The 13,800-nt window shown below is 41.3% G+C and overlaps 1 protein-coding gene across 5 annotated transcripts in view; it reads right to left on the reverse strand.

The window, feature by feature from the left end:
* cacna1ba (calcium channel, voltage-dependent, N type, alpha 1B subunit, a) overlaps nucleotides 1-13,800 on the reverse strand; it is a 200,718-nt gene that overhangs the window by 101,752 nt on the left and 85,166 nt on the right. For all 5 annotated transcript variants that reach the window (XM_037776831.1, XM_037776826.1, XM_037776827.1 and 2 more), the window contains exons 8-9: nucleotides 568-683; nucleotides 361-447 (exon numbers count right to left, since the gene is read on the reverse strand). In XM_037776831.1, coding sequence (XP_037632759.1) covers nucleotides 361-447; nucleotides 568-683 — 203 coding nt within the window. The remainder of the gene's footprint in view (nucleotides 1-360; nucleotides 448-567; nucleotides 684-13,800) is intronic.

Consider the following 13,800-nt stretch of genomic DNA (forward strand, 5'->3'; position numbering starts at 1 on the left):
GTGAAAATGGTCGGCAAACGCCGCTTTGTTTTTTGTACGTATCATAACAGCTCGTATATCCGCAGTCCTCGGTCTTCCAGTTTCCCTTTTTGAATGATGAATACAGACTACCGCCGCCTGCTGGTGTGGAGATTTATTTCCTCTCACGCAGGTACAGAACGTACGTGCTAACTGGCCGTCGGCCGTAGTCTTTGCGGTGTGTTCGAGTGCAAATTTTGGCCAAGACAAAGGCGACGTGAGGCGACGCCACAGTCGGCCTTCGTCGCGACTAGTTCTTTGATGTCAGCTTTGTGTGTCTGGGCCTTAACTGGCACGTTATTTTCTATCTTCACGACTGATTGTGAAGATAGCAGTCCTCACCAGAGTTGTTGTGTTTCCTTTTGTACCACGCTCCATCCAGAGACTTCTCCTCTGCGTGCTTGTCTTCCTCAGCCAGCATCACCTCCTCTGCAACACAAATATCACACTTGAATTAAAAGTCACAATACGGTCATATTTGTGTCAACATCAATTACAGCAAAGATTTTTTTATTCAAATGTGTGTGTGTGTGTCTGTTTGTTTCTGACCTGCTTTGCAGATCCACTCCAGGTACCCTGTTAACTCTCTTTCTATTTGCTGTAGTCTGCGGAGCTTCAGGAACTCTTGCCTCTTCTCCACCCGCTCTCTCTCCTTGGCAAACTCCCTGTAGAAACCACAAAGAAACCCCCCAAACACACACACACAGACACACACACACACACACACACACACACACAGAGGACTGTTTATTGGGTCTGACAAGCCAACACAGACCCTGGAGCACTCCACCTTTGACAGGTGTACAGCAGGCTGGCTTTCAGCAGGGAAGATAGAAGCAGTGTCCTGTCATGTTGTGGAATGGCTGAACTCATTGTCAACATTAGGATGCTGTCAGATGTTAAGACTCGACAAAAAACATACAGCAACACAGAAAACATTTGGCTCAGAAATGACAAATAATTGTAATTATTTAACTTCAGTGCTGCCAACCATTTTCACTGGAAAGCAGCTAAAAAGCTTACCGGGAAAGCCGATGTCGCTGCATGTATATTTGCATATGAGTGATTATCACGTTATACACATTTACAAGATTTTCTGGAAAATTACAGTAGTGATAGAAGAGATACCCTCACACTTTATTTTTTCCCTTTGTTTTTTTGTTTTTTTAGATGCTTGTTTTTCTTATAGATCTGGGGATCTCTGATGAACCCCCTGAGACCCCCGTAGTGGTGTACATCATCTGAAAGCTGGGAACCTGAAGATTAATTTGAGATGCAGCTCAGCACAATTTCCCTCTAGATGTTGCTTAAATATCACGTTCACAAGAATGGCACGGAAGGATGTATTACGTTTTTTCGGGTTGTCCATAGGTACGTATGAACATATCATAGACTGTATATATAGATAGACGACGCGTCTCCACTTCCTGCCACTGCACAACAGTGACGCCAAAATATCCCAGATACGGGAGCTGCCATTAAGAGGTCATTTGGAGCCAGAGTCTGCACAGTGTGGCTTGAGCTGCTAGATGTCCCGCCCACACACCCGCCCAAGCCAATCACGTGCCGAGCGAGGCCACAGCTTGGTAGCTAGCGTGAGCCACCCAGCTGCTACGATAGCACCATGGTAGCTGTTTGGCTAGAAAAACATAATATCTCTCTATATATAGATATAGAGAGATATTATGTGTGTATATATATATATATATATATATATATATATATATATATAATGTAATATGTAGTTATAATATCTCTACAACTACATTTATGATCAAATTGACACATGTTCTATTACACAGACTTGTGACAGTTATGGAAAGTTATATCTCCTCTCTTGTACAATGTCCGAGCCCCTAGCTCCACCACTACTTCACTCAGAGCAGCTGTCAATCACAGCTGCCAATCATGACGTCTCACCTCCTTTTTGTAGCATCAAATAACTCATTCAATTTATCAGAAAAATCTACACTTGAACATAAATCAGACTGATAAGAACTACCTAAAATGACAGAAACCATCTTTGGGAAAAATGTATTTGACGTGTACTTTGACGTTTTAGTTTGGTCCATGTCCCATTCGCTAACATGGAGGAGGCAGGATTCATGAGCTATACTGCAGCCAGCCACCAGGGGGTGATCCAGATGTTTTGGCTTCACTTTTGGAGAGCTGTCATGTCGTCCATCTTTATATACTGTACAGTCTATGGTGTATACAGAAGGACGGACAACCCGAAAACATAATGCCTCCAGCCATGGCTGTCACCAGCACAGCGGCATCATGAACCGGATCGATCATTTGAACGGGCCTAGGTTTGATAGGTGCATGGCAGACAACAGTGATACATGGGAATCTTCAAGCTAGAATTGCTGTCTATTATGAAGCAACCTGGGGCTGCACAGGAGACTTGGACTGTGTTATTAATCTCCCCTTTCAAAGTCACATCTTCTCTGTGTGGTGACACAGCAACTGAGGCCAGCCAACAGAATATATAGACAGAGAGAATAAAAAATCAATGGATATGTCATTATGTTGTCTACAAACACATGTACATATACATATAATGTTATCCTTATTATAGCCACAACATTACATTATCTCCATTGCCACTGTATTGCTTTGACAACAAAGGGGTTAAGGTTATGTCATGACAATAAGGCGGTTTTCAGTATAAATGAGCTGGGAAATGAGATACGGGAGAAATGAAGCAAAAGAGGTGGAGAGAGATAGAGAGACCAATAAAGAAAGACAGAGAGAGAGAAGAAGAAGAGAGAGGAAGACAGACTATTGAAATAACAGAGCGAGGGATCTCCAGTCCACCCCCGCCGCTCAGTGATTGGTGTGTCTCCCACACAGCGGAGGGGGAAGCTCTATTCTGCATTGCAGTGGCTGTCTGCCTGCCTTCCTGAGGGTGTGTGTGTGTGTGTCTGTGTCTGTGTGTGTGTGTTTGTATACGTGCCAGTGTGTCTAAATCTAATTTCGTGGCTACAGATCTTTCTCTCTTAAATGTGTGTGCAGTGCATCCATGTGTTGGCTGCTTGGGTGTACGGTGTGTGTGTGTGTGTGTGTGTTTGTGTGTGTGTGTGTGTGTGTGTGTGTGTATACATGGAAAGATTGTGGCAGCTAGGATTTCCCAGCGTCGTAGCAGGTTTCATCCACACTTTCACACCGCCTCACACACATACACACTGATACATACTGTATGCCAACACGAGCACAAACATAAACATTACAAACACTCAGAACCACACTACATTAGATCATTGCAAGCACATACAGTACACATTTTTCTCCTCTAGAAACATTCACTCCAGCTAAAATATGCAATATGTGTAAAAACACACCCAGATTCTTCCCAAAAAGCTGCTTTACTGCACTTCTGTTGGAATCTACATTATCATCATCAAACCCAACTGCACCGCATACGTACAACACATTATAGAGTGTATTCTCCCACCACGTAAGTGTAGCATGCAACCTGTGTGAGTGTGTATTGTGTATACAGTAGGGATGCTCATTTTGAAAAATGTTCTTAACCGATTATTAACCGTTTACCCGACGAGATTTGTCCCTCACATGCAGCGGTGTACCAGCTGCAGGAGCACAACAGATACTGGTTGATGGGAGTCTCCAGTTCAGCGTCCGGGAGCGTTAACTTAGCAGCTACGATGCTGCGTGTAGTGTCGCGGACATGCAGCCACTTTCCCAGTAAAAGTCTCCACCGCACATTTAGTTTAGTTTAGCAGGTTGTCAGCTGTGTGTCTGCCCGGCGGAACTTTAGCGAGTGACCAACAGTGTGTGTGTTTGTGCTACGTTAGCAGCTCTAGCATCACCGGAGGCTTCGTGCTCGCCGCCGCACAAGTAGTCTGAGTAACTTTAGTGAGTTTCCAACAGACCGTGTGTGTGTGTTGGCGGTGAGTGTGAGGTTGTTGGTGGCGTTCTAGCTGTGAACGTAGGTGTAGCAGTGTGTGTACAGTTTATTTGTTGGTGAATAAATGCTACGAAACTACAACTCCTCCGCTCCGCTCAAGCGAGCCGGAGAGACCGGAGCCGACTTCCTGTATCCTGCAACTCCGGCTCCGTCCTTTAAGGATGGGCTCTTAAGGTGGACCAGCTTTTCTCATCAAAGAGACGAGCCGCTCCTCTGAGCCGCTCAGCTTTTGAATAAATTATTAACGTTTATTTTAACCGTTTAACCGATAGCGTTAATCGGTTAAAATGCTTAATGTCAGTTAACGGTTAAACGGTTAATTATTGATATCCCTAGTATACAGTATGCATGTGTGTATGTATATGTACTAGGGGCCCTTTTTTAATCGGGCAACCGCAACGACAAACGCAAATTGGTGGGTTTTTGGACGCACGGAGCGTGTGGGCGTCTCCGAGCTCATCTGCTATTTTGGTTCATGTACGTGCATCAGGGCAAAGTGTAAAATGTCTGGGTGAAGGTGAATATAGATCAGAGGGTGTGGTGATTAATAAATACACTCTCAGCCAGTTAAATCACTGGTCTCTGGCCCTGAAACAGCTCTACAATCTGCCTCTCCAGGATATCAGGCTGTTGTCTGAATGGTGCAGAGCAGCACCTAGGGCTGTGTATTGGCAAGAATCTGACGATACGTATCACGGTACAGGGGTAACGATTCAATATATTGTGATATATTGCGACACTGTAAGCAACTGCTTTTTCAGTTACAGCAACAAAACAGTGAACTGATCTCCCTCCAGATATTAGAGTAATGTTAAAAGGGGTCATGTTGTCTCAGCAGGTATCTCTCTGCCCCGTCAGAGGCTGCTCTTTCCCTCACATTTCCCCTCGCCACTCTGCTGCTCTGTAGCCGGTCTGTGAGCGCCACTGGCCAGCTAGCCAGCGAGCTACGCCCGCGGGCGATTGTGGAGCTTTCCAACACAAAAGGCAGATAAACACAGGTTCCCATTAATTTATAATGAATATTTATGTTGTGATATTTAAACAAACTATCCGTCAACAAGGAAATAACAGCTCCTCGTCTACGAGACCGGTCTCTTGAGAGAGCTCCAGCCAGCTCACAGCGGTCTGTGAGTGTGACTACCCGGCTGGCGAGGTAGCGACCCCAGCAGGCAGGTTGTGGAGGTTGTGGAGCTTCTAAACTCCGAAAACGGTGGAACAAATGTTCGGTTCGCCATCTAATATTGTAAAATTGTCAATATTCAAAATCTACATCAACATTTTCAAAAGTGAATTTAGTGATGAAATAGAAAAATGTAAAAAACAAGCCATTCTTGGCTGCTGTTGTTGTTGTTGTGACCATAGCCTTTACCATTCAAGCACTTTGCATTGTGGGATACAGTAGGTGAGGTAGACTGGTCCGTTGCATACGGAAGATGTTTGGCATACTGTAGATTTTGCTTTTGTTCGCATACTGTATACTACATGCTACATTTCAGCCAAATCAGTACGTACTACTAGTGTAGTATGCAGTTTCGGATACAGCCACTGACACGCTATCATCTGGTGGACAGGCGGGTCTATTACACGCTTTGCTGTGTTACCAGGTTGACTTCTTATTCATACCATTAACCTGTTACATTTTTGACATTGTTTATAATTTGAATATGCACCTTATAATTAACCAGTTTATATTTATCACACTTACCCTTAACCTGTTTACATTTCTGGCATTGTGTTCATTTTGTTTTTACAAGTTATTGATAATCTTTACTGTTCATATTTTGTTTTTTTGCGCTATATTTACAGTATTTGCACTCTTCCCTACTTGGTATTGTAACTGCTGTACAACAATTCCCCTTGGGATAATTAAAGTTCTATCTTATTTTCTTCCTGTATACTCTTCATGAAGCTTTAATAATGATGTAAGACTATAATGTGCTAACAAAAATTATAAACACAGAACAAACCAACAAGATAATGCTAAAGGTAAAGTAGCAAGAATTCCTGCCACCTTAAAAAGTTGTTATAGCTAACATGTCACGGCTTTTCAGAATAGACGGTTGTTGGTTCAACTTTGATCGCAGCCATATCTTATCCTATTCTGCCCACGCTGATGGGATAAAAGCTGAGTGAATGGCCCCGACCTCCCATGGGGGTCCGCAGCCTCTCAACCCTGCATGCATCTGCTCTCCTGCCTGCTCTGAAGCTCAGATCGTGGCCTTTAAACAATGACATGGCCCCCGCACACCCCTGCCAGACAGCATCAGTGACCTTCCACCTCCCCAGTAACTGTAAAGCCATGTGACAACTTCTGTGAAGAGAGCAGTAAACAGAGAGGACAAGATAGCCAAAGAGGGGGCGGCTAAAGGCTACCTGCCCTCTAAAGCTTCCTCTCTGTGTGTACAGTATGACTGTACAGTATATGCATGAGAGTGGCTTATGTGCACGGTGTGCAGGGCAAAGTATGAAAGGGCAGGTATGGGCCCTTAGCGAAATTGTGAAGGAATTTGATTGGAACGTCAGGATGAGGTTTTTCAGGACTCCTCTTGTCACATCAAAATCCGGTGGTATCTTCGATCAATGCTGGAGGGGCTGTGGCCTAATAGGAGACCACACGCACATCTTCTAGGACTGTCCAAAACTATTAAAATATTGGCAAATTATACAAAAATAAATTAAAACATTTTAGATATAGAACTGCCCTTAAATCCATCTTATTTTATACTGGGAATAATACCAGAGGATATAGAAGAGAATAATCAGATATTACTACTCAGAGTCCTACTATTAATTGCTAAGAAGATGATTACAGTCTCCTGGTTGAGGCCGCAGCCTACTTAATGTAACAATGTATGGATATTTCGGGGATGCCGTAGCTCACGGACTACCTCCTAAGGACACTTGACCCTGTTGTGTCATGTCGAAACGTGATTGTGCTGTACGACTGTACCTGTTGAAAGGAAATGAAAAGAAAGTAAAAATCTGTACCTGGCTGCTTTTAATGTTAAAGTAAAATTGTGTGCTAAGCCTCAAACTGCTCACTTCTGATAAGAGCATTCATTTACAACTCGACCAAAGATAACCTTGAAAAAACTTTGAGGAAAATGATGCCGATGGTGAAACAAACATATTGAAGGCTCTGTGGAGCTGACTTTGCAGTTTGTTCACTCGAGTCATCAAACTCCTCTCCCGACGGCACCCAATTAATTGCCTTCAAAATTAAGTAAACAAGAAAAAGTTGAGGCTCATTATTCCGTCCTGCAAGTGGCTGCAGGAATTAAGGTGGGAAGAAAGACAAGTTGTTCCACTCTTTGAGGGACAGTCAGTCTCTCTCACCTTGATTTCAATAAGAAGCACAGTGACGAAATAGATTTCACACCAGCAAGGAGAAACGCCACCTTATCAGCAAGGGCAGAGCAGCCAGCTGGAACATTCTTCTTTCAAAAATGAATGACCTTAACATTAAACAACAGAGGAGGGAACAGGAATACAACTCTGTGTTCAGCCATCCATTTGAATTAGCTCAGATAGATGAAGAAAATGCATGAATAACAGCAGTCTCACAGAAACGCCATAGGAGGGTAAACTGAAGAAAGTTCAGGTTAGAGACAAGACCGTTCTTACTTACTGTTGGCTGCAATTTAATCTATTTCATTCGTGTACATAGACATGAATTTACCTTTTTTTTCGTGACGCTCAGCAAGACTTTCAACAAAGTATTTTTCATGCGTTTTTCCTACTAATGTTCAGCAACACGTGACACACGTGTCAATTTCCTCAATTTTTCAAAATAAAACTACTTAGTTGGGTTGAGGAATAGATCGACTTGGTTAGGCTTAAAATAACTCCGGAACTGGCGTAACTTAAAGGTCCCATATTGTAAAAAGTGAGATGTTCTTGTCTTTTACATTATAAAGCAGGTTTAAGTGATATATAAATACTGTGAAACTATCAAAACACTCAATCCATGGAGAAATACACACAGCCCGTATTCAGAAACTGTGCATTTGAAACAAGCCGATTTGTGTCTATTTGTGATGTCACAAATCTACAATATTTAGATCATTTCACAGTTTTGAACGTAAACATACTAAATGTGTCCCAGTTTATTTCCTGTTGCAGTGGATGTGAATTTCATCAGCTGACAGGAAGTAAACATTGACCTAAACTGTTACCTAGCAACACAATTCTGTTGCCATTCTGTTGAAATGCGCTAAAACGGAGTGTTTCAGACAGAGGGTGAATACAGGTATATTCAGGCAGACAGTACGAGTAAAATAATGTGTTTTTTCAAATCAAAGCATGTAAACATGTTCTAGTAGAAACCCAAAATACAAGTATGAACCTGAACATGAGCATGATATGTCCCCTTTAAGTACGGAAGTTACGTGTCAAAAACTACTCTTCGAAAAGATCGTGGTTTGGGTTAAAATAACTCCGGAAGAGCTGTAACTTAAGTACGGAAATTATGTGACAAATAAATCAACTTTGACTTTAGGTTTCACGTGGGACACGAACACCGGTCTCCTGGGTGAAAGTCTTGTGTTCCCACCCATCCCACACTTACCCAGCCATCCACACTTACCCAGCCATCCACACCATCCTCCTCCCTACATGGCGTTCACCGCTCTTTATACTTCCCGGTTCACAATTACGTGGATTACATACAAATTGATTTTTGTGCTGACCATCACGAAAAAGATGTGAAATTCGTGTCTATGTACACATATCAATACATTCAATTTTGTAATAATTTCAAACTGCTGGGCTGAACTATACTATTTTGTGCCTGTTCAGCACTTTGGTCAACTGTGGATGTTTTAAATGTGCCATACAAATAAAGTTTGCTGATACTTTAAAATAAATGTCAAATTGATAGTCAATAAACTTAAATCAATAGTTAATATTGACAACCAATGAATTGATAATGTATAATGTTTACTAATTATTACTAATGCTATAATTTATGTAATTTTATCATTAGTTTGTGTAATATGAAATAATTAGTTTATATTCTATATTGTATCATAGCTAAGAAGAAACAATTACAAAACAATTACATTCTGAATACATTAGTAACTTATTTATTGACAGTTTATTGTTGCACACATTATAAAAATGTATATACTATATTAAGTATTGTTCATACATCTATAAAAATGACATAGATAGATGGACCAGAAACCGATTATTAACCATTGACAAAGTATTAACTATCTATCTGAATACTTTTTAGAGATGCTTTACAACATATTCATTACATTACCATTTAACAAGGTATTATAATCATCAGTTGCAACTTTATAATAGCCATCCAAATAATGTTTATAGATGGTTTACAAACCAGTTATTAACCAGCAACAAAGTGTTACAAATATCTGGTCCATCCATCTCTGTAATGTTTATAGATGTTTTACAAGCAGTTTCTTAAAGGTTTACAAATCGTTTAAAAAATACTTGATATAGTGTATAAAATGAATGTGTGCAACAATAAACTGTTAAAAGAACAGAGAATATAGCATTACTAATAATTTATAAACATTACAAATGATCATATCATTGTTGGCTAATAGTAAAGTAACTATTAACTAAAGTTTAATTAACTATCAATTGACCATTTATTAATGATGGCAGCATTACCATTAAGTGGTATTATTGCTGGTGCAAAGACAACCGGATAGCTTTCCGTTTTCCTCAGAGCCTATTACTAACGACAATGTTGTGACTTATTCAGACCATCAGGGAAAAGCAACAAATATATTATAATATGTTATAATATAATTCATTCCCAATGCTGCTCAGAGTAACCACAGTCCACGGGGTCTCTCCCTCTCCTCTTGGCAGTCTCTCCCTCGCTGCAACCGACACGACCACTAAGCTTTATGCAAATTAATGCGCGATGGTGTCGCCAATATGCAAATGAGCGCATGCCAACTTTTAGTGACTTTTGGAGCGAGTGCTAGCTACTTTCATTAGAAAAGAGTTGACGACACTACACAGGACACACTGCATTTTGTTTTCCACAGTTACTTCGGTTGTTCCACCGTCCGCCATTCCCTCTACTGGGGATAGTAACTGCAAAGAACTTACATTGATACTCTTTGGTAACTGCGGATAGCTACCGATAGCTACCGAGGAAAACAAACGTGTTATCCTCTTCCTGTTTTGGTTGCGCAATGTTGATGCACTGCCTTTGTGCCGTAAATGGAGCCTTCATTTTCTAGGGATGGGGAAAAAAAACTAATTCAACTAAACTGGAAAAACAAAGTTCGGAAACTTGTGTTTGGGGGATTATTTCTCTGTTGTTACAATGCTAATTGGCATTGTATTTTACATGGTTGGAAAGCCTGTTTATTTACCTTCGCAATGATTTCCAACTTGTAAGGATCATGCATTTGTGGGATGAGCAGCACCGCTGATTATGTGGGTAGCGCCCAAGAAAAATTTGCCAAAATGCTCCGTCAATGGTAAACAGTGTATTCTCCTGTTGGTATTGACTCTTGTTTTGAGTTGTTTGGTGGATTGGATGATTGAACTGTCTATCAGTAACAAGGAACAAACAAGACATATTGGCTATTTTACACTTTATTCATTTAATACACCGTCAGGAGCCTCAGTAGCGGTGGAAGATCCATACGCAGCCACAACAGTCTGGCACCTCCTCCTCATGCTGGTCACCAACCTGGTCACACGTTGCTGTGGGATAGCGTTCCATTCCTCAACCAGGATTCGTTGCAGGTCAGCCAACGAGGTTGTGTTGGTCACTCTAACACGTACAGCACACCCAAGCTGATCCCACATGTTGAATTGGGTTGAGGTCTGGACTATTGGCAGGCCGTTCCATTCTCTCTACTCCCACATTGTGGAGGCAGTCTGTGATAACCCTGGCTCTGTGGGGGCGAGCGTTGTCGTCTTGGAGGAGGAAGTTAGGTCCCAGATTGTGGAGATATGGGATCGCCACTGGCTGCAGAATCTCATCATATCTCCCTGCATTGAGATGGCCTTCAATGATGACAAGCCTTGTTTTACCAGTGAGGGAGATGCCCCCCCCCACATCATGACACTGCCCCCACCAAAAGCTGTTACTCGATCGGTTCAACAATCAGCATAGCGTTCTCCGCGTCGTCTCCATACTTTGACCCCGCCATCCAACTTTCGCAGACAGAACATGGACTCATCACTGAACATGACATTCCCCCACATGTTCAGGTTCCATTGTCTGTGTTGTCGACACCAGCGCAAACGGGCCTGACGGTGAAGGGCAGTCATTGCAGGCTTCCTGGTAGCCTTATGACAATACACTGTTTACCGTTGGCAGAGCATTTTGGCAAATTTTTCTTGGGCGCTACCCACATAATCAGCTGTGCTGCTCATCCCACAAATGCATGATCCTTACAAGATGGACATCATTGCGAAGGTAAATAAACAGGCTTTCCAACGATGTGAAATACAATGCCAATTAGCACATCCAGTTAAGTATGGAAAACATTTTGGGTTGCACACATTGCAGGAAAAGCAGAGCTAGACATCACGGCTAAAGCTGTGTGCTAACTCTGTCATGGACAACTGATGTTGTAGTATTGCGGTAACGTGCGGTCAAGCCGGCTGTCACTCACTTTCTGTCGCTGCCTCTTGGCCAGGTCGTCGTTGTAAATGAGAATTGGTTCGCAACTGACTTATCTGGTTAAATAAATGTAAAATTAATAAAATAAAGTCACTCGCATCTCCGTGGTCAAATTGGCCGACGCTACAACTGCATTCAAACGGCCCCGATGTGGACCATGGATGTATGAAGAGAACGGGTTGCTGGAAAAGATTTAATGAATAATTCCTGACAATGACTGATAAATTTTGGGACATCTCTGACTACATACATGCTGAAAATCCTACATTTTACTGTCTTAATTTAGATATTTTAAGTCCCTAGGAGTATATGATTCAAGTGTATGATTCAACTTTTTCCCATGGTCTATTGTTAAAAACGTTAACAAAAATCACAATCAATCGTAATATCTAATTGCAATATTTGTGGAATCGCAATACATATCGAATCGGCACCCAAGTATCGTGATTAGTATAGTATTAGTAATAGGTGTATCGTCCCAGCCGTATCATTTCTTACCCGGTGGCAGACGGAATTGCAGAGTGAAGCGAGGCATCTAAACGCTGATGGTGATTATTCTATAACCATTACATTGTGCAATCAACATTCACTTCATAATGACAAATTAAAGCAAAAAACTTGTTTATTGCCACTTTTAAGCTTTCATTTCAAATCCAATGTGCTGGCGTAGAGCTACAACAATGAAAAACATAAAAAAAATGTATCTTTCATAAACACATTAAATATAGTTCAATCCTTGTTTTCTGCAATAAAGAAACATTTCTAGATTAGACCCTTTCTTCCTACCAAAAACCTAAAAACAAGTGGACTATTGTAACTACAAAATCTTACTGATTAATTCAAAAGTTGTAAGAGGTTCCCCCATGCCCCCTGATATCCTTGGGTTCTTGTTGTTTTTTACATCTAGAGTCAAACACAAGGTGACAGAGCCTTTGCTCAAGTATGCCAGTTTATTACTATTATTTTCTAAATACTTATGGACTGCACTGTGTACAGTATTTGTCAGTAGAGTATTGTGCAATGTAGCCTCTGGCTAATAGAGCATTGAGCCCAATGCTGCAGAGCATCAAGTACGGTGATCAGTGAACAGTCTCAGCATGGATCGTGATAATTTTCAAAATCAAACTGGACATGTTAGAGCCGAGCACCTGAACTGTTAGAGACCAAAATACATAAGTCCCTCACTAAAAAAATATAATAATGTATCTCGCTGTATCCTATCAAAATATTGTTTTACCTCAATGTACCTAATACCTACCTAATCTCCTAGTTTCATAAAAGCCCTTCTAGGGACGGGTGTTGCAAAATAAGCATTTGTTGTGAACACTATGATGCATTGCATCAGATAGATGTTTTCAGTTTGTCTACTGTATGGATTTTGTGTCTGTCCCTACCAAATAAACCATAAATAAATAAACAAGGCACCAGTTAGACTTTTACATGGACTGATGAATAGACTCCATCAGTTTTTAGGGACTTTACACAAGCCTGACATGAACGTATAATCTCAGCTGTCAATGACAACCTTTATGGGTTTGTATATTATTTCACACGTACTGAGAGGTCTTTTATAGGGACGTAAAGCTGTATCATGTCCTTCTCTTTTCTCATATCAGTTGGTGGCAGTAATGCACCATAAAGGGCAGCAATACACCAGCGAAACAAGAGAAGAAGAGGACTGCTGGCTGATGGAAACAATGTAATGCAAGTTACATTATGGGCTTTGCAAATGTTATTAGACCTGTGAAATGCATCAACATGCACATCAGGCCCTCGGGATACACTAAGTGGATTTAATGTGAGAAATTTATTAAACAAAATGATGTTTCTTTATAAGAAAACCCCACAGTACCTTTAAACCTGCAATAACTGATTTACGGAGCAACATAATCATTCATTTGGAGTCCACAATTCACTCAGTTCCTGAGGGAACTGAGTGAAGAGTGTCTCTTCCTGAGATATCACATTCACGAAAATGGACCGGATGTATGGCCGGACGGACGGACAACCTGAAAACATAATGCCTCCGGCCAGAGGCCTAAAAACATTGTTACAGCACAAAACAAAATGACACAGGCTAAAGCTTGATGGGAAAATAATTCTATGTTTTGACCACTAGCAACTAACATGTTTGAGGAAGAGGAATTAAAAAGGAAGGTATGTTAAAGGTGCACGGGGATTTAGAGTCTTGATCTATGCTAAGTGTTGCTTACCCCAATAGAAAAAT

This window comes from Sebastes umbrosus, chromosome 8, assembly GCF_015220745.1.
Source record: "Sebastes umbrosus isolate fSebUmb1 chromosome 8, fSebUmb1.pri, whole genome shotgun sequence".
NCBI lineage: Eukaryota > Metazoa > Chordata > Actinopteri > Perciformes > Sebastidae > Sebastes > Sebastes umbrosus.